The 21,333-nt window shown below is 31.9% G+C and overlaps 6 protein-coding genes and 1 non-coding gene across 9 annotated transcripts; 3 read left to right on the forward strand and 4 right to left on the reverse strand.

The window, feature by feature from the left end:
• The first annotated feature begins 668 nt into the window (after positions 1 to 668).
• On the forward strand, positions 669 to 3,818 carry LOC107937283 (protein CHUP1, chloroplastic). 3 transcript variants are annotated; one of them, XM_016870144.2, is made up of 5 exons: positions 669 to 953; positions 1,299 to 1,428; positions 1,529 to 1,614; positions 2,023 to 2,772; positions 2,871 to 3,818. In XM_016870144.2, exons 2-5 carry the CDS (start codon positions 1,299 to 1,301, stop codon positions 3,714 to 3,716), a joined length of 1,812 nt encoding a protein of 603 aa, XP_016725633.1. In that variant the 5' UTR covers positions 669 to 953; the 3' UTR covers positions 3,717 to 3,818. The 3 variants fall into 3 exon arrangements, with proteins under 3 accessions (XP_016725633.1, XP_016725634.1, XP_016725635.1); XM_016870145.2 differs by lacking the exon at positions 669 to 953 and adding an exon at positions 1,060 to 1,170; XM_016870146.2 differs by lacking the exon at positions 669 to 953 and having other exon boundaries at positions 1,299 to 1,436.
• A 1,814-nt stretch (positions 3,819 to 5,632) lies between these two features.
• Positions 5,633 to 8,410, reverse strand: LOC121218659 (ESCRT-related protein CHMP1B). The gene is made up of 2 exons (XM_041096228.1): positions 6,682 to 8,410; positions 5,633 to 6,089 (listed from the first exon to the last, which is right to left on the reverse strand). The coding sequence occupies exons 1-2, from the start codon at positions 7,004 to 7,006 to the stop codon at positions 5,803 to 5,805; spliced, it is 612 nt and encodes a 203-aa protein (XP_040952162.1). The 5' UTR covers positions 7,007 to 8,410; the 3' UTR covers positions 5,633 to 5,802.
• Positions 8,411 to 8,507: 97 nt separating this feature from the next.
• LOC121218658 (uncharacterized) lies at positions 8,508 to 9,365 on the forward strand. Its single transcript, XM_041096227.1, has one exon. The coding sequence runs from the start codon at positions 8,508 to 8,510 to the stop codon at positions 9,198 to 9,200; it is 693 nt and encodes a 230-aa protein (XP_040952161.1). The 3' UTR covers positions 9,201 to 9,365.
• Positions 9,366 to 11,458: 2,093 nt separating this feature from the next.
• On the reverse strand, positions 11,459 to 13,851 carry LOC107937288 (60S ribosomal protein L28-1). The gene is made up of 4 exons (XM_016870153.2): positions 13,704 to 13,851; positions 13,411 to 13,584; positions 12,343 to 12,506; positions 11,459 to 11,794 (listed from the first exon to the last, which is right to left on the reverse strand). The coding sequence occupies exons 2-4, from the start codon at positions 13,556 to 13,558 to the stop codon at positions 11,654 to 11,656; spliced, it is 453 nt and encodes a 150-aa protein (XP_016725642.1). The 5' UTR covers positions 13,559 to 13,584; positions 13,704 to 13,851; the 3' UTR covers positions 11,459 to 11,653.
• On the reverse strand, positions 12,048 to 12,137 carry LOC121218971 (small nucleolar RNA R24). The gene has a single exon (XR_005915452.1). It is a non-coding gene; the product is annotated as a small nucleolar RNA R24 (small nucleolar RNA).
• Positions 13,852 to 14,275: 424 nt separating the features above from the next.
• On the forward strand, positions 14,276 to 15,102 carry LOC107937263 (DNA ligase 1). The gene is made up of 3 exons (XM_016870113.1): positions 14,276 to 14,498; positions 14,652 to 14,747; positions 14,831 to 15,102. Exons 1-3 carry the CDS (start codon positions 14,276 to 14,278, stop codon positions 15,100 to 15,102), a joined length of 591 nt encoding a protein of 196 aa, XP_016725602.1.
• Positions 15,103 to 17,031: 1,929 nt separating this feature from the next.
• Positions 17,032 to 19,162, reverse strand: LOC107937247 (HIV Tat-specific factor 1 homolog). Its single transcript, XM_016870099.2, has 2 exons — positions 18,636 to 19,162; positions 17,032 to 17,658 (listed from the first exon to the last, which is right to left on the reverse strand). The coding sequence occupies exons 1-2, from the start codon at positions 19,054 to 19,056 to the stop codon at positions 17,159 to 17,161; spliced, it is 921 nt and encodes a 306-aa protein (XP_016725588.1). The 5' UTR covers positions 19,057 to 19,162; the 3' UTR covers positions 17,032 to 17,158.
• Between the last annotated feature and the right edge of the window lie 2,171 nt (positions 19,163 to 21,333).

The following is a 21,333-nucleotide window of genomic DNA, read 5'->3' on the forward strand; positions in this document are numbered from 1 at the left end:
ATTTTACATTAAACATATTTAAAACATGCGAGTTATTTAGCAAACATGAGTAAATTTATATTTTTTTTCTAAAATCAAAATCAAATTATAAATTTTTTAAGCAACATCATTGTAACATTATTCAAAGGGAGTTCAAAAATGTTCTCATGACAATTTTTTTTGTTATACAACCAACTGCTGCATTAGTTTCTCTAAAAATATGTTGAATTTTGACCATCGAGAGTTGTTTGCATTCTGCCTGAATATATCGAACGAGCAAAGCCATCATAACATCCTCAGTACCTGTATTTAGCATATCAACAGTTACATTACTATCACTCTCTAGAACAACTTCTATCACGAGTTACTTGTAGATCATAATATATTGTCCATAATTCAGTTATGAGAAATGGATATCTTCCGACGCATCAGTGATATATTAAGATTTAATGAATAAATTTATCCTTAAGCAAAAAAAAAAAGAACTTGATACAATACTATTTTTTAAAAACTTAATTGTAATATTTTCAAAAAGTCCAATTAAAAATTTGATTTTAAATTAATTACTATAAAATTTAAAAATTTAAAATGTAGAAAAGCCATTGGAGGGAAAATTAGCTGAAAAAAATTAATATATTGACAAATAAAAAAAACTAAATTTATATAATTACCCAAAGCCCTAAATTTCCACCATTGACAAACGAAAAACAAAGCTCTGATTCTCTCTCTCTCTCTGTCTTTTGGTCATTGTCAACCTACTTTTTTTCAATCATGTAATAAAGACAAAAACGCAACTCAACTTCAACCTCCCCCCAAACATTTAATTTATTCTCTTTCCATTATTGCATATGCTTTGTTTTGATCTATAAACAGCATACTCAATCAAAAAAACAGAACAAAGAACCCCATTTCATAGCACAAAGTTAAAAGTTCATTGGTTTTTTTCGATGCGTTCGAGGATTCTTCCTTAAATAGTAAGAGCTCAAAAGATGGGTTTTGCTTGAACTGTAATGGGTTTCCATTATTTTTCTTGATTCTTACTTCAATTTTTCATTAGTTGCTATTCATCTGAGCAAGGGTTTTTTCCTTCTTTTTTTTTTTGGGGGGGGTGGGGGATTTGAGTTTATTTATTGACTTTTAATTTAGAGTTTTTTTCGATGCCTTTGAGGAATCTTCTGCTAAATAAAATGGGTTTCCATTATTTTTCTTGATTCTTCAATTTTTTTTCATTATTTGCTATTAATTAGGGTTCTTTTTTTTTTTGAATTTGAGTTTATTTGTTTATTTTTGTTTTAATTCCGAGTTTTTTTATTATGTAGATGGAAGATGATGAAGAAGAAGATTTGGATTCAAAGCCTCTTTTGCTGAAATTTGGAGTTGCTGTTGCTGTTTCTTTCGTTGGGTTTCTGTGTTATCGATTTAGAACCGTAAATCCCAATTCGGTTTCGGGTGCGGATGTAATGGATGCTATTGCGATAATTGCATTTTATTGTATTAAATATCGGATCGATTCTGAAAATTTATAATATCCCGAACTTTGATCATGCAGATAATCGCAGTGAGGTTGATTCCGGTGAGACCGATCGGAGTGAAGATGATTTTCGAGCCGTAAAGATGTCATTAACTTCAGAACCTGTAAGCACATTTCGAGTTCATATAATTTGTGAAGCTAAAATATGCCATATAAGTCCCTGTATTCTTTGTAATTTAGTCCCTCTACTTTTTAGATGGTTCAATTGTAACACTGTTGAAATTATTTTGTTAAATTTAACTTCATTACAATGTCTTTTTTTAGTTACATTGTTACGCCAAAAAGTTTAACAAAAAAAAAGACTGAAATAAGGACTAAATTGCTAAAAATAAAAGTATAGGAATTAAATTCCAAATTTGTGAAGACTACAGAGACCTATGGCATATTTTTTAACTTTTTTAGGACACTGAATATGATCTGCTAATGTATCATGTTGTTTTCGAGGTTCAATTTTTATGCTTGTGATGTTGATTCGATTTCCTGTTTACGATGTTTCGGTCTCTCTCTGGCAGGAAGAAACGTCGAAGCAACGGATGGATGATTCCACGAGCATTAGTCACGATGAAGATGTGTTTTTCTTGACAGAGTTTGATGATCTTGTTAAGGAATTTGACTTTTCTGCTGTGGTTGAACCTTCTCCGAACCTGGAAGTGGAAGCACCGAGGTCGGATCTTGACACTTTGATAACGCTTACAAGTGCTAAAAAGGACGATTACGAGCAAGAGATTGAGCACTTAAGAAACACAGTAAAACTACTTCAGGAGAAGGAGAAGAATCTCGAGGCCCAGTTGCTCAAATATTATGGCCTTAAAGAACAAGAAACAGCAGTTACGGAGCTCGTAAACCGATTGAAGATAAAAAATACAGAGGTTAAACTTTTCAGTCTCAAGATTGAGTCCTTACAGTCGGAAAAACGACAATTACAAAGCCAAGTCACTGGTCATGAAAAAGCCGTAGCTGAGCTCGAAAGTGCAAGATCTCGAATTAAGATGCTAAAGAAGAAACTTAAGCATGAGGCTGAGATGAATAAAGAACAGATCTTTAACCTTCAAAAAAGTGTTGCTAGATTGCAAGAGCAAGAACTTGAGGCTCCGGTAAATAACCCGGACATCGAATCGAAGTTACAAAGGCTAAAGATTTTGGAATGTGAGGTAGAAGAGTTGAGGAACTTGAATACGAGATTGCAGATGGAAAACTCTGAATTGGCTCGGAAGTTGGAATTGACCCAAATCCTTGCGAACTCTGCTTTGGAGGATCCTGAGGTAGTTTGCTTCATTTATGGTGAATCATCTTTGTTTACATGGTTACTAATATTATTGTTCTCAGATTTTTTGTTATTTCCGTGTGTGTTTGATTGCAGAGAAAAGCAATCGACGAAACGAGCAATCGTTTGAGGCAAGAAAACGAAGACTTGACAAAGCAAATCGAACAGCTCCAATTGCATCGATGTGATGATGTTGAGGAACTAGTTTATCTCCGATGGATAAATGCTTGTTTGCGGTATGAGCTGAGGAATTATCAATCCCCGGCCGGTGAAACAGTTGCTAGAGATTTAAGTAGAAGCTTAAGTCCGAAATCGGAGGCAAAAGCTAAAAAACTGATACTCGAATATGCACATACCGAAGGAATGGGTAGCATTGATTTTGATTGCGATCAATGGTCTTCTTCCCAAGCTTCCGAAACTCAAGAACTTGATGATCCTTTGATCGAGAATTCATCTGCTACAAAACCGACCAATTCGGGTAAAAATAAGTTCTTCAAGAATTTACGGAGACTAATACGGAGAAAAGACGGTCATCACGCGGACCATGCTTCATCAATGGGCAGACCTGATCATGTTGACGATCCTCCAACTTGGAGTTCAAGCACAAAGAGCGATTCTGTAACCATGGTAAGTAGCCGGAGTGATAGGGTTACAACTCCATCTCAGAGTTCGTCCGGAACCTCTTCGGACATACCTAGATGGAGAAGTCTTAATGATGAACATATAAAGAATATCGAAAAATTTCGTAGCAAATGCGGTTCTTATGGATATAGAAGATTCGTAGCAGGCAAGGATGGTGATGATTATCCGAACTTTCCTCTCGAACCCAAACTCGAAACCGACTCGGATTCTTTTTGGAAATCTGAGTTAGTGAAGTTTGGAGAAGTTTTGGAAGGAGCACGAAAAGTAAAGATTCACAAGAAATCAGCAAGTATCATATGAAATATTAGTTCAGACATACTGTTCAGATGTACCATATGTATCATATAGAAAATGAAAATGAAATATGCACTCACAATATGGTAATAACCTACGTTGCTTTGATTTCCGATTTCTTTTACGTGTTTGATAGTTGATTCGGTTTAAATTAAATAAATTATTTAAAATTATAAAAAATTATAAAACTCGATTTAACCATTGACTCAACTGACCTTATCTCGATTTAATCGGTTTGTACAAGAGATTGATGTAAGATCGGTTTCACATGTTTAATAGTTGTGTTTATGATCATGAACTAGGCCGAAGTAGAATTTTAGGTTCGCTTTCTAAGTTCAGATCAAGTTCAGCCCAAAAAATAGACTTAAAATTTTGCACCATTTCAGCCCATATTATAAACGTTAAACTTAAATCTCGTAATACATTTTTTTAGATTATCTTTTTATATAAAAACAAATTTTAAAAATATAATACGTAAAATACACTAAAAATATTAAAATAAATATTTCCAAACAAATTGAAAATACAAAACTTAAAAGAATACTCCTGTCCTGTTTTTTTTTTAAGTATTTACTAAAACGGGTTTAGTAGTTAATCTTTCGTATTTTATAGACTCATTAAAAAATAGATACTAACCACGAACTCATATCATATATTTAATACTCACAACTAAACCCGAATAATGTAAATCTATGTAGTAAAAATCTCTAACAAGAGGATGGCATGAATCTAAATATTTACTGTTTTTTAAACAGTCAAAGCCAATTACAATTAATTTATCCAAAATTCAAATCCAAATCCAAATCTAAATTAATTTTATCGAAAATTGGAATGTCCTAATTCGTTTGAGACGCGACTTCTGTTTTCTTAGTTAAACCCATCAACTTTAAGATATTTTTATTTCGAATTTAGATATTTTGAATCAATGGAGTGAAATCTATTTTCTCGGAAATTTCCTTCATCACCAATGTTGAAATATACAATCCAACTTTGGTCAAATAGCTTCCTCAATTAATGTAATAATATTATTATTTTAGAAAAAAATTAAAATTAAAATTTTCATTATATATTCTTTAGATTTAAAAAAAATTTATATTTACTGATATGTATTAGAAGTAAGTATTCGATCAAATCAAATAAAAAAGAATTCGAGTTAGTGAGTCTTAATACTCGATTTGAATTTTTTCTCAAATCGTTAATTGAGTTAGTGAGTTGAATCGAGTAAAATTGTTTGTATTAAATTAAAAAATTAAATATGTCAAATTAAAATATTATTATAATATAACTAATTTCATGTTAGAACACATAAATGTGAAGACTTTTTCAAAACAAGATGGAAAAAAAATCTAATATGATAAACTTGAATCGTTAATTAATTTATTTAAATAGCAAAAATTACTATTTTCAAGAAAAATTAAAATTTTAAGTTTATATATTCTTTATATTTTTATCATTTTTATATCTTTTCAAAAAAAATATAAATTTTGGATTTTCTATAAATTTCTTGAATTTTAAAAATTATTTTAAAAATTTTATAATTTTTGTTGAGATAGACCAATTTGCACATTTTTAAAACTAACAACGACCAAAAAAATATTTACATCAATTTATTATTTGAATTATTCGAATTGTAAATTTCAATATGACTCAAAACTCAAATTACATAATCCAATCAATTCAAAAAAATCGAATAACTTGATTCGATTAAGAAATTTAATTTTTTTTTCAATTTTTTTAAATTTGAATCAAATTTTGCTCACTCATAATCCACATTGAAAAGTCATCCTCAATTGACATATATTTAAACATATAATTTTTCCTAAGTACATAAAAAACTTGATATACCCGCGTAGATACATACCCGTGTCCGTCACTTCACCCAAAACCTGGATAACACGTTATCACAAGGATTCCATGCAAAATGGAAAACTCACACTAAAGGGGCATCAGCATTAATGACATTGTAAAGCAACAAATTCAGTCAAATTTACAAACAGATTATGATCTATATAAGCAGCAATTATAATCCCAAACATCATAATGTTATCATAATATTACAAGCTCATTCAAATAAAATTCAACCATTTTCATTCTAACCTCGAGCTTTAAGCTCCGCAAGCCGCCTTGACAAATCATCCTCGTCGACCTTCTCTTCAGTCTTCGTCGGAACAGCATGAGCAGCAGCGTTTGGCAACCCAACGGAGACCTCTAATCCGTAATCATCAGCCACCTGCTGCATCAGGCTGTTGACTTCACCTTCGGGTGTCGATAACGAAGTAGAACCAGCCATAGCACTCTCCATAAACTCTGCTTGAACCTCCATATTCACAAACTGCTTCTCGAATTGATCCATTGTTTCTGACATTTTCTGCAAATTTCCTGCATAAACATTTGAATTAGTTTTGCTTTAGGCTAATATGTCTACATTATGTTGATTTCAACTAATTTTTCCTCGGAGCTGGGTTCGTGTCCATCACTGGACACTCCCTTAACGGTTCCGCGTCAATACATGTCCGTTTTGACCATGTCCGGTTTTATTTTTTATTTTTTTAACATTACCAACCATGTCCAATATTCCAATATGTATTTCGCCGAGTTGAGGATGTATCCATATCCGATACTAGAACACTCCCTTAATGCTCCCTTCGGTAACATGAATTTGAAAATTCGGATTTGAATTTCATTTATTATGAAATGCATGCATTACAGACAAATTAGATGTGATTCAATATAATATGTATTTGAAAAGTATAAAAACACGAATTTATCATCATAGATTTGAGAAATAACTACTCAATTTACTTTATTTTTGAAATCCAAGTTCCAAAAAGCTACCTAACAAAAGTGTTCTTGCTTCATAGATTCTAACCTAAATTCTCCGTAATATTTGATTTCTCCTAAATTTTATTATCATCATGAATAGCCACGAAAAAGAAAGATGATCAATGATACAAAAGTACTGAGAAATAACCTGTGGCCAATGAAGATTCAAGTGACTTAACAATATTAGCCATGGACTTGTTAATGGTAGTCATCTTAGCTTGAGTATCAAGCCTAGCAACAACGGCATCGAGCCGCGAGGCAAGACGGAGGTAGTTCATCTGCTCGTTGCGCTTTCGAATGGCGTTCTCGGCGTAGATACGAGCTCCGTCCATGTTACCTTTCTCGATCGCCTTCTTCACCTTCAATTTCTCGGATTTCTCGTCCTTCTCGCACTTCCTCGACTGGCGTTGCAACGATTTGGACGTGCATTTCAGCTCCATGATCTGGTTCAAGAGCTTCTCGGTGTTCCCCATGGCTGGATTCTTTGTTTGATCGAAGAGAGATTGATGAATTTAAAGAAAGTAGGGTTCAAAATTTGGGGCGTTTTCTAATCGATTTTGATTTGATGTTTGTATACGGGTTTTGCCTTTTCTTTTATTTATGTTCAACGATAGTGAAACGCAGCGTTTAGCGCAAAGCGAAAAATTGGACCAATTTTACTACTGTTTTGGGGCATTTGATTAAAAATAATATATATTTAAAAATAAACAATATAAATGCCAATTACAAAAACATAAATACAACTTTCTGATAATCTTTTTACAATTTTTATTTGGTATAATGTAAATTTAGTCCCTAAAACATATTTTTTTTCTAATTCGTCCATATATATTTTTTATCACTTCAATCCTCAAATTTTAAAATTTAATCAATTTGTTTCTAAATGAAAATTGGATTAAATTTAAAAATTTTTAAAATGTATATAATTTTTTGTCGATAATAAAATATATGTGGCTCGTATCAATACCATTAAAATTTTAATAATTATCAATTTTTCGTCTAAAAAATAATTAAAATTTGAGTGTTGTAAACTAAAGTGATCTAAGGATAAAGGATTTAAGATCAAAATGATATAGTAAAAAAATGTTAAAAGACAAAATTTATCATTATTTGTTTTTATTTTATTATTAAAAAATATCCATTAAATTATTTAATTTTATTTTGAACTTAAAATAACATATAATAAATTTGATATTTGAATTTTAATATTTCATTGTGAATCAACTTCAAAACTAAAGAATGAGTCAAATTGTCGATTGAGTCTTAACTCAATAGGCATAGATATTGTTCCCAATATAATAAGATGTGGCTTCGAGTCTGAAGCACGTTATACTCCAATTTACGGGTTGGGGGCTATGAGTAGTTTTAAATATTATGTTAAAAAGAGCAGATATAATCTAAATTTATAATAATTTTTTTTAAAAAAATAGTCAAATTTTTATTTTTAAATTAAATTTCAGGTTTAAATAAAAATCTTTCTCACCAAACATAATAATATTAATTAAAATATATATTTTAAATAATTTAACTAAAATCTCTTAATTTGTTAAGACTCTCTTACATGTAATTTAGAATAAATCATATCGGCTTATATCAAAAAAATAGATTTTTGTCATTAAAAAATGACATTTTTAAATAAAGAATATAGGCTTTAAATGTAAAATTATTACCATAATAATAATCTAAGGTAAATACTAAATTATTAATTTTTTTCAAAATGTTAAATATTAGGATTATTGAAAATTTAAAATTTTAATGTGTTTGATCTAGATTTGAATTTTAAATTAAATAAAACTAATTTCTTCATTATTACCAAATTAAATAATTTTGAAAATTAGTTGTTTTATTAAATTAAGATAACTTTTTTAATTTAAAAGTGTTTAAATAGATTTATAAAAAATAAATTTAAATAATACTCACATTGTAATATAATTTTTTTCTTGAAGAGATTTTCAGAGATTTAGAGAAACAGCAATGGAGTCTTCAGTTCAGGTTCTGGAAATCAACTTAATCTCAGCACAAGGACTTAAGCGTCATACCAAAAACTACGCCATTGCTTGGGTTGATCCATCGACGAAGCTTCCGACTCGGATCGATCGTACCGGCGGCGAAAATCCGACTTGGAACGATAAATTTCTCTTCAAAGTCTCACCGGATTTCCTTTCCGGTGAAACCTCAGCCGTTTCCGTCGCGATTTACGCCGCCGGAATCATTCGAGACAAACTCATAGGCACCGTTCGCATTCTCATTAGCACTTTCCTCCATACTTCTCCTTCATCTCCGATTACATCGCCGGCTTTCGCAGCGTTCTTGATCCGCAGCCCTTCCGGCGAATTCTTCGGAACCTTAAACGTCGGCGCAACGGTTCTTAACGCATTTACAGGCTTTCAAGCGTTGAATAAAGCCTCCGCCATAGGTTATCACGAACTTGCCGGAGAGAATCTCGCCGGAAAATACCGATCGGCGAACAAATCAAAGGCAACAGTTCGTGATGTACCTGAATCGATCCCTAGTGATTCACCAGTTCATCAATCGGAAACTAGCGATTCCTTAATGGACCAATCTTTTACAGATGTGAGCTTGAAACAGAAAGTTCGAAAGAAAAAGAAGAAATTTTGGATCAATCTCAGGCAACTACATGCAATCTGTATAAGTCCTCAAATTTGATCCATCTTTTTTCTATTTTATATATTTAAGCTTTTTTATTTTCTTTGCAATTTCATTTTGCAAGAAAATATTGTCTTTGCACATTCAAAATAATGTTTTTTTTCATCAAAATGTCTAAATCATAGATTTTTTTTCTGGCAAATTATTCGAATATGGTTCGAAAATTTTTATGTCAAAAAACCACTCCAGTCCTTTTCAATTTTGAAATTTAGCAATAGGTCCCTCTAAAACAATTTAGAGTAATTTATTCTCGACAATTTCAAAAGTGAATAACTGAAGACAATGAATCATAACATTAATGTTTTTCCTCAATTTTATATGATTTAATTGGTATGGTAACAAATTCAGTCTTTGACGTTTACATATTTTTCTCAAATTGACCTTATTTCTAAATAATTCAAAAAATTCCATCTCAATATTTCCATATTTTCACAAATGTTGGAAGATAAATTTGTTAAATCTGGTTCAAATTGATAGAATGTGTATATTTTGAGGGCTAAACTTATTATTATACTAACCAAAATTATGTATAGACTAAATACATTAAAGCCGTGATTAATTATCATTAGTTGCTTAGTTTCGAAATTATCATGGATTAAATTACTTTGATTTTTTTTAGAGAGACCAATTTTTTTATTTTTGAAATTGAAAGGGACTAGAGAGATTTTTTACCAAATTTTTATATCAGTACAGATTTGGTTTACAAAATTAAGATTTAGGTAGCTCAATTATCGAGTAAGTAAAACTTGGATATTATATTGCTTGTGTATTTAAAAAAATGTTTATGGAAAATGATTTTTGTAATTTTGTTTATATTTTATCGTGAAAATAGTTTGATTAATAGAAAAACTAAGACGTTTTTTAAAATTATTTTTAAATTGAATATTGAAGTTATATTTAAATATTAAATTGGAAATAAAAAAATTGAAGTATCAAATTTTGCTATTAGATGATGTACTTTGTGTAAATTGTGGATTTAGTACCTCTACTTTAATTTGATCAATTTTAATCTCTGTACTTTTCGAGTTTTGAAATTTTAATCTTGACTCAATGATAACAGTTAATTCTGTTTAATTAAATTATGGTAATAGTCCTGTATTATGTGTAAAATTAAATATTTAGTCCACATTTACTAATTGGATCATTCTTAGTAGCTATTTTTTTTAATTTCAAAATTTTAATTTTAATACAAACAACAATCATTAAAACCATTAATTGATTTTTTACAAGTAATATTTAAGAATAACAAAACTTAATAAATTTAATAGTTATCATTTAGTTAGGACTAAAATGTTCAAATTCAACCAAATTAAAGTAGAGATACTAAATCCACAACTTATCTAATATGTAAAATTTGACCAATTATCAATATGTCATATACTGGGAACCAATAAGATCACAGAAAACTTAATTTTTTTAAATTATTTTTAATTTCTACTCTTTAACTTTTTTCCAATTCATCTTGCTTCAAGGTATTTTTATTATTACAACAAAAAAATGTGAGTTCGAGCACGTGATATTTTTCCGATATAACAATTAAAGGACAACTATAAGTAAAATTAAAGTATCGTATAAAAATAGATAATATATATGAACAAAAAAATCGAAATAAAAAATATAATATCATTAAATAAAAATATATTTGTTAATTATTAACTTCTTTTATCATTTATAATACATTAAATATGCATTAAAACTGAAAATTATTTAAAATTTTGGTGAAACTCATAATTGAACCTAAAATGGCTCAACCCCCGTGGATAGATTGGTACTAAGAAACTCAATTGATTTGATACTATCAAGCCGAACTCGAGTTTAATCAATTCAACCCATCAATAAAATCGAATTCAAATTTAATAATACTACTTTTCATTAATATAGAATTAGATTAATAATAATGCACTCAATATTGAATACTAACAAGCAAAATCGAGCAAGTTCGAGCTAGGATACAAGAATTTTTAGATGAAAGCTTGATTATGTCTCAGACGAAATTTGAACTTAAAAATTTATATTTAAGTCAAGCTTAAACCGAATATCAAACTCTTTAGAGCTTTAATTCGATTCAACTACAACCTTTTTAGTTCATAGCATTTTTAAAGAAATTTTCCCTTTGCGATTGAATCATTATCCTCGTACCCATATTTTGAAAACATGAGTAATTAGCATCAAAGGGTAGTGAGTTTAGCTTTTTCTAAATCATCCAAACACAAAATAACAAACACAGCTTAATGATCTCAACAAAGTCAAAGAGGAAATTGAAGGGCAAAATTATCAAACTTGCGATATTATAGTCCAAAAACCAAACTCAAAACCACCATGATTCTCACTTTTTTTGTTTCAAAATCTAGTTATAAAATACACCAACAAGCTAAAACCACGAAACAAGGATGAAAAAGTGTCAGAAACAACGAAAATTGCAGCAAAATGATTGTGAAGTTGTGTAAAAAAGCTCACTTCCTGCCATGGATCCTCAATGCTTGTCTGTTCCTCTTCTTGACACCGGATTTGGCAACCTTCAGGCTTCGGTTCACAGCACTCAACCTTGCTAGGGCAGCTTTTGTTAAATCCGGCCTGTAGTAGTTGTCTGTCACCTGCAATTTTTGAATAGTAGATCATTAGGAAAAAATTCATTAAAAGAACGTTAACGATGTGATACAAATTGTAATAGATGATGGGAAAAGATAAAACCACTCAAGCAGAACTTCAGAATATCATTGAAAATGGATACTACACAAATGAGATCCAGAATATCGTTGATAATCTATATCCAAAAAGGCTACTCAAAGCATACATATACACGATAATGCCTAAAGTAGCTACATAAGCATTGAAGAGGATCATATGGAAGCTCAGAAGCCAAGCGTAACAAGTACATTTCAACGAAGAATCCAACAAATAGATCCTTCTTATATGTTATCGCTTCATCACCGCAAGATAAAACCCTCGAAAAAATTTAAACTCAAAAGCCGGAAACACCATACCAGTTAACAATCATTCGAGTTAACAAGAATTTCAGTGTTTAAATCTTTAAATGATCTATTTTTTTTCCTAATTTACGGAAGAGAATCACAGCAATTACAGATAGCAAACCTAGTAAAATAATAAACAGACAAGTTTCAAAATTTGATTTCCTCATTACCTGGTTTTTGACTGCCTTGGCCATCCTAGGGAACTCCTTTTTCATGACAGACTTATGGAGCAAGCTCGAAGGCTTGTTCTGCTTCTTAGACTTGGTTGTGGCTAAGAGCACAGACTGGTCTTTGCCTGCAGGTTGAATGGTGACGGTTTTCTTGTTTGCCAAACCTAAAATTTCACGGATCCAGGTAAGAGTTAATATACTTTACAAATACAACATATATCACCATGCAAATATTAAATTCACATTTTAAGCTTTTTGATTATTCTCAAGATAAAAGAAAACCTTCCACAACTCTTTGCATTTTACGACAATTACCATTTCTCATCCCATATAAATGCTGTAATAGAGCACAGCTGAAACAAGATCATGATAAAAGAATCTTAAGCTCAAGCACCCATTAGAAATTCAAAGCTTGAAGCTCCACTAGATCTTCATCAAGTTTCAAGATAAAGATCAAAATGCTCGAGCTTGCTGAATTAGGCTCACTTTCCAAATGGAAATAAGCCATATTACCTTTGCTTGAGTTTAAATCAAAATTTTTCAATAAAAATCAATTTTTTTTTAAAAAAAAAGGCTTGATTAGGCTCAAGAGCAGCTCGACTCAAGTATTAGTAGAGCTCGAATTCAGGCCCCTTGATAAATTGTGCTCGAGTTCAATGTGAAGACGACTGGAGCCAAATTCAAAAACTTTTTCCATCCTACTATCCAACGATGCGCTCACACTCTGTGAACCCTGGCTTAACCCAAATATAATACCAACCCATTGAAGGGACGGTCAACTCCGGGAAGACAACCTTCGAAGATTTCTCAGAACAGAGTCGGCCTCCCCTCAACAAATACCCATTATTCCTCTTCTCATTTCCTCAATAAAATCTAAGCATTTATACGCAAAAAACCATTTGCTTATATAATTTCCATTTCTCTTTCACATATTAAAAAACAAATGGTAATAACAACAATATCGATCTCTTTTTGTTTTACAAATAAATCTAAAATCAATATCATCAAATCATCCCAAAGATAATGAAAATGAAGATTTGGGATCAAAAAGTAAATAAATAATAATACCAGAGTGTTTGTAGGAGTTGACATTGTAGAGATTGTTGGGCTCTTTGCTGAATCGAACGCCAGCAGTTCCTCTTCCAAATTGTTTCACCAAAAAACAATTGTTCTTCTTCACCACCTCCCAAATCAACTGTCCTGGAACTGTCGCCATTTTGTGTTCTATTTCCCTGCACCTCACTGCACCAGATTTAACCACAAAAAAACCCTAATTCGTGAGATTAAAATCTTTTAAAAAAAAGGAAAAAGAAATCAGAATAAATTTATTAATGATATTGAAATAAGAACTAAAGAAGAACCTGTTGGTTTTTTAGGGGTTTTTTTTTTAATGAAGGGATGAACAATTGGAGAAAGAGAGGTAAGAGAGGAAGGGAAAAAAAATGGAGGCTTTATATTAGTGGAAGTAGGGTTTTGTTTTAAGTAAAATTACGATTATATCCTTTCACTTCAAAATATTACGGGAAATACAAATAGAAAATTTGGACCCACCTTACGCCAATTTTTTATTACCCTAGAAAGGACAAACAAAAAACTAGAACCAGACACCAATGGCTTCGACGGCTTTCAACGCCGCCGCCGCCGCCGCTGTAAACGAAGAGTAAACACCAATCATTATCCAAAAAGCGCAAAATCCCACATTCATTTGCTTCTGACAAGGCTGAATCAGTAGCTAAACCACCTAAAACCCTGGAATTAAAGCAATGCCAGTACGAAGACGACGATAATGGAAGTTATTAGGAGAAGAAGATGATGAAAAAGAAAAAGAAGAAGAAACTTTCGGGATTGAAGGAGTCTGAAGAGATGACTGATGAAGAACTGAATAGCAGCAAGGTATCTGTGTTGAAAACAGCGGCAGAAGATTTCGGGATCAATGGCGTATTGGTCTAAGAACGATGGGGTTCCTTTTTCGTTTCTCTTCCGGGCGTTTGATTTTACTACTCAACGGGTGTGCCGCAACGACGTGAACGTCGCCTGTAATATGTTAAGGACCGTCATGCGCACTACGCCACGTGATTTGCTTGCTGTTTTCCATCTTTTGGCTAATAAGATAGCTCCCAAGCATGAACTAGCGTCGGATTTAGGCGTTGGATCAGGTCTGATCATCACTGCATTAGCTGAAGCGTACAACAAACCCGAAGATGAAATCAGAAACCAGTACAACACTCTCGGAGATTTCGGCTAAACGGCGAAAACTATACGATCGACGGTGTTGATCAAACCCCACCAGCCTCTTACGGTTTCTAAAGTATTCAAAGCATTGCTCGCCATTGCCAAAGAATGTAGGAGGAAGAACAAAAGGAAGAAACTGGATTTGGTTGAAGAACTTGTAATGGCTGCTGGGAGTAATGAAGTTAAGCATATAATTCATCTTCTTACCCCTAAAACAAGCAATCGGATCGGATTTTGGTTTCGAGTCTTTTAGCAGCATTGGGACAAGCTGCTGTATACAACGAAAACCGAAATTTGGAACCTTTGGATTCACCAGAGGCTGCGGAGATCGTAAAGCGTGTGCATTCGATTTGTCTGGTTTATGATAAGCTAATCTGGGCGATTCTCGACGATGGAATATCGAAACTTTCAAGTTCATGCAGCTTTTCTATCGGAGTTCCGGTCGAGCCAATGCTGGCGAAACTGAGTCTAGCTGAATCGGAGATAATCGAAAGATTTAATGGTCTGGCATACGTTTGCAAAGTATAAGTACGATGGCGAACAAGCTCAAATTCATTACATGGAAGACGGGAAAGTGAAGATTTACACTCGCAATCTCGAACCGAGTTCCGAAATATTTCCCGATGTTGTTATCGCCGTATCAAGATCGAAGAAATCCGGGGTAAAATCGTTTGTTTAGGACTGTGAAATCGTTGCATACGACCTTGACAAACACGAAACACTGCCTTATAAAATTCTAAGCACTCGAAGGCGTAAACATGTTGCTTTGATCGAGATTAAAGTTCAGTTTTGCATATTTGCTTTTGATATATTGTATCTTAATGGTGATTTGATCTATGAACAACAGCTCGTTCGAGGAAGAATCCGGGTTTTTTCAGTTCGCAACTGCATAAGAGTCGACAAATCCTAAGTAAAAGAAGATCGAAAAGTTCCTAAAAGCTGCCATGGATGCAAACTGTGAAAGCCTTGTTATTAAAGGCTTAGATGATGCATATGAACCGAGTACGTATCCATGGTTGAAACTGAAGAAAGAGTACATGGAAGGCATTGGGGACTCACTCGATCTCGTCTCAATCGCTGCATACCATGGCCGCTCAAGCAAACAGGCACTTACATCGTGTTTCTTATGGCTTGCTATGACAGTAAAACCGCAGAATTCGAAACTTTATGCAAATTAAAGACGGTATTTTCGAAGAAAATTCTTACCGAAATATCTTCCAGGCTAGCTTCGAAGGTGATTCCAAAACCGAAGCTTGTATGTCGCCAACAAAGTTAAACTGGATGTATAGTTTGAACCCTCGGAGGTTTGAGAAGTGAAAGCTAGCTCTTTGACGACCAGTCCAGTTTATTATGCCGCTTTTGGCGTGGTGGAAGCTAGTGAGGGCCTTTTGACATGGTTTCATAGCTTTTTTCGTGTTCGAAAAGACAAGGATCCCGAACAAGCTTCGTCATTGGGGATCATGGTTGAAATGTATCAAAAGCAAGTTGTCAAGACAATCAAATGATCCTGTTACAGCATTTTACAATATAACCGAGGCAAAGGGTTTGAGATTTCATTTGTTTGTTAATCAGTAATACCCTCAAATTGCATGTTATTTGGTAAGATTAGTGCCTTCAGATGAACTGTAGTTCAGGACTGAGAAAAAATTCTAGAAAATCGATCCAAATAGTAATGTTTAGTTCAATTTCCTTTAAACTTTATATCGGTTTTGATTTGGACATTACTTAAATACATTCACTTTAGTTTGATTTTCGATTCATTAGTTGAAATTTTATTGAGACTGGATTCATACTTTTTTTACTCAATTTATGTTGAATTTATAATATAAAAATAAATATTTTATATCTAAATCAGTAAAAATAACTTAAAATATTATATAAAAACTATTTTTAAAATTTTGATTAATCAAATCTATTCGAAACCAATGAATTGATTCAAAAAGTTTCATATTCGATTTTGATTCAATTTTGATCGATCTAGAAAACTGGGTAATTTAAGTGTTGATTTCATCGCCGAAGTCAAGGATTTAGTTTACGAGAATGGGAACTGTGACTGTCGGGTCTAGGAAAATTATCTCAGTCCAAGGATCCGATTAATTTGAGGGCTGGTCCAGACAAGTGTGTTTACAATCGAGCGAAAGACGGTAATTGTACGGTGGCAGAAGCTTATAAGAATCCGGAGAATAGTGTCTGGTTACATACATGGAGATTCCGAGGACCACAGATGATAAGGAATGCAAATGGGACTGTGGATGGCAAATCGGCTGGTGGTGGGGATCGGTGTTGCAAGCTGAGTTGTTGGCCGTTTATGATGGTTTGATAGTGGCTTGGGATTTAAGTTATGGGAAGCTAAGCGTGGAATGTGACGGTGTTGCTAATGTGATCAAGGGTCGGGATGAGGGTCATGATTCTCGATCGGACTTGACAAGAACATGACACAATTACACTACATGAATATAACATGAAAAATAGAACACGACTGAACATTATATTTCACCTATTCGGGACATGTACCGAAGCTTCGACATGTCATGCTAGTTTTAAAACAGGTCAACTACCAAAGCCAAAATACTTACAAATTTACTTAGTCGTTGTTGTCCTCGTCTTCATCATCAAAATCTTCTTCCTCTTCTTCATCCGATTCGCTTTCTTCTTCCAATTCCGCATCATCGTCCTCCACGATAAAGCCACCGAGTGTTTCATCATCTTCGTCATCGTCATCAACACCGCTTTCTTCCCCTGAAGTGACAGTTTTCTTCGATGTGGAACTTATTTTGCCACCATTCTTCTTTGAATTGTCACGGTCCTTCGATCTTGTAGAATAAACCGCTCCCCGGGCTTTTCTTCCTTTTCTGGCAACCTCCTCAATCTCACCCTCGCTCTCACCGGTCCAGTCATCGTCATCATCATTATCGCCTTTCTTTCTCTTTTTCCCCTTACTTCTCCCCCTCTTTCGTTCGACGTCATCTTCATCATCGCTACCGTTTCCGTGTTCCTCAAGAAACCATTCCCAGTTCTTTATATTACGGATTCTTTGATTAGGGTATCGATCAAACTCGTGCCCGATTACAAGAAAACCAAATTCTGCATTTACCAATTCATTATCCAACTAAAACCATAAACTTTTCAAAGTATAGAGTCATAAATAGTTGGGAAAAAAAAAACAATGTAATTAATTGCTTAATTTTCCTGCAGTTTCTTTTCTCAGTAACCAAACACAAATTGAATCAAACAAATCTAAGAACAAGAAACCATCCTTTCCACACCAATTACTAGAAAACCAAATTATGCATTTAACACTTCATTATCCAACCAAAAATTGGAACTTTCAAAATATAAAGTCATAAATCAGTTAAAACTAATGTAATTAATTGATTAATTTTCCTGGAGTTCCTTTTCTCAGTGACCAAACACAAAAAGAAAAACAAATTTGAGAAACAAAAAGCCATTCTTACCACCACAATAACTAGCAAAACCAAATTCTGCATTTAGTATTTCATTATCCAACGAAAAATTTTAACTTTCAAAATATAAAACAAATAAAATATAATGTAATTGATTGATTGAGTTTTCCTGTATTTTCATTTTCTCAGTAAACAAACACAGTTGAATCTAGAAATTTTAAGAAATAAAATGCCATTCACACCACTTCAAAGTCATGCCTTTTTTTCTTTTTAATTCAGCATTAAACACTTATTATCCAGCTAAAAACTAAAACTTCCATAATATAAAGTTACCACTCAGTTAAAATAAAATAAAATGTAATTAATTGATTAATTTCCCAGTATTTTCATTTTCTCAGCAACCAAACTCAAGTTTAATCTAACAAATTTAAGATATAAGAAGCCCAATTTTTAAAAAAAGAAAAAAGAAAAAATCTGTACTTACATTATCTAGGTAAAAGTTGGAATTTGAAATTTCTAACATGTGAAGTTACACGTAAGTTCAAATAAAGGGAAGTTGGTTGATTAATTAATAAATTTTCCAGGATTTTCATTTTCTCAGCAACCAGACACAAATTTAATCCAACAAAATTTTCAGAAATAAGAATAAATTATTACCTTTAACAGGGTCAATATCTTCAATATCGACACTCTCTGCTCCACTCTCACTCCCCAAATCCCTTTCTTCTTTTCCATTTTCTTCAGTTTTCTTCAAAACAAACCAAACAGGGACCCGACCCGAAACGCAGATCCAATCGCCGTTTTCAAGCCGACCTTTGTCGGAACTATTAAAAACCTTAATCTCCCCATTCGTTCCTCTCCGTACCCAAACCGGATTCAAACCGGTAACTTCGAATGAAACACTAGGCTCCTCCGTTCGAGTCTCGCCGTTTTCGTCAACCAGAGTTTCGAGCTCGAATTCAACGTGACGGCGAGACACGGTCCGATCATCGGTGTTAAACCCTGAACCTCTCCCGAATGTGGTTTTTGAACCGGATTTTAGCGCCAATTTTGAACCATCTGCACCTTCGATTTCCATTTTCTTCCCCTGGATTGTAGCAACGGCATGGTGAAATGAATCTCGAAATTATCATTTTAAAACGGTGCTCACTTATCCCAAGTCCATGGATCGGATATGGGTTCTATGTCAGAAATTTAGCCCTAATCGAATTATATTTATTGGGCCGAGCAGAAATTTTGAAATTTAGACAAATTTTCGTCTATTAGATTTTGGTTAAAATTGTTTTAAGTCTATATACTCCTCATATATTAGAACTTTAGTCCCTCTACTTTTTAGATTTTAAAATTTAAGTTTAATTTTGAACGTTGTTAAAATTCTTCTACTAAAATTTTAAATTCATTACAACGTTAATTTTTTTGTTACATGACTACCAAATGTATATATATTCTTTATTTCAAGATGTCATATCAATTTAATAGAAAAAATTTAATTATATTGACAATTGAACTTAAATTTTAAAATTTAACATATAGAGGGACTAAATTTCAAACGTGCGGGGAGTATAACCTTGATTTTTTAAAGAAACTGTGAGGGGAATTTTTAGATTGCATCAAATATCCCTAAACTATGACCGTAGTTTTAAAAAGATCCCTAAACTTCAAATCATCCTAATTACATCTTTAAACTATTTAGGTTATATCAATTAGGTCCTTTCATTGCTAAAAACCTAATTTAACCGTTAAATGACACGTAAGTTCTCGTGTGATGAAACTTAAAATGACAATTTTAAATTAATATTGTAAAAATAGATGTTTCAAATATATTAGTTTTGATATTTTCAAATTTTTTATAAAAACATGATTGTTTGGTCTTTCTCTTTTCAGTTTTACTTTATTTTTAAATGTTTTACTTTTAAAAGTTACGTGGCAACATTCTATTTATTTAAAATGTTCATTTTAATTTTAGCTACGAGAGATTTGACATGTCATTTAACGGTTAAGTCAACAGTTTTAATAACTAAAATATTTAATCGATATAACATTGATAGTTTGGAGATGCACTTAGAATGCTTTGAAGTTTGGGAACCAATTTAGAATTACGGTCATAGTTTGGGAATTTCTGATGCAATTAGCTACTATTAATTTTTTGTTAAATTTGCTTCAAGTCCCTGTATCATTGTATATTTTCAAATTGATTCATTTACTTTTATTTTGAATAATTTAATCCATCTGCTTTTCAGATTTCAAAATTCTATCAAAGATTTTGTAGGTTCTTTTTAATCAAATTATTCTCCCTATTATAATAATGACACGATAACTTATTTGGCCCTTCAATTTTACAAAAAAAGTCATTTTTGCCTCTATTTATTTTTCGCTTCTTTTAGCCATTGAACTTGCATTATTTGTCAAATCACCTAAAATTTGATGGAAAAACCTTATGTTAACTTTGTTAACGTGGCAGACCACGTATATGCCACATTAGCAATTAAATTTTTTAAATTAAAAATATTAAAAATACTTTTTTTGTATTTTAAATTTCTTTAAAATTTAAAAAATAACAATTAATTGCTACCGTTGACATTCAAGTGGCAATCTCCATATATGTCACGTGAATAAAGTGAACAAACGTTAACTTTTTATCATTTGTAGAGTGATTTGACAAACAACACAAATTCAAAGGCTAGATGAGGTGAAAAAATAAAGAATGGGTTAAAATGACTTTATTTGTAAAGTTGGAAAACCGAATAAATCATTATGCCTATAATTTAATGGTTAGAATGTGCTCAAAGTCCCTTTATTATTTGCACATTTGAAATTTAATCCATCTACTTTTGTTTGAAGAAATTTTATACCTTTATTTTTAAGATTTAAAAATGTAAGTCCAATTATTAATATCATTAAAATTCTCAAATATAAAATTAAAGAAACTATATTCAAAATGTATAAAATCTTAAGCCTTTTTTATTAAAATGTTATAAAAAAATAAATTATTTATCGAAATAATATAACTCTTAAATTATTTATCAAAATATTATATTTTTTATAATTTAGATTTTTATATATTTCTTATATTGGAATCTTGAGGTGATCAAATTTATCTAATATGTTAGATTAATGTCTGACATGCTATATTGAGATTTCAAATCACCACAATTAGAGCAAAAAATTATCTCGAGATTCCTAAATCATCATGAAAGACAGTAAGTTATATTAAAATCTAATAAAATACTAATTTCATATTAATTTGATAAATAATTATAAACACATATTATTTAAATAAATAATTTATTATTTTATAATATTTAGTTTAATAAACATCTTACAAGATGTTTTTAACCTAATTTGATTATTTTTA

The sequence above is a fragment of the Gossypium hirsutum genome, chromosome D06, assembly GCF_007990345.1.
Source record: "Gossypium hirsutum isolate 1008001.06 chromosome D06, Gossypium_hirsutum_v2.1, whole genome shotgun sequence".
NCBI lineage: Eukaryota > Viridiplantae > Streptophyta > Magnoliopsida > Malvales > Malvaceae > Gossypium > Gossypium hirsutum.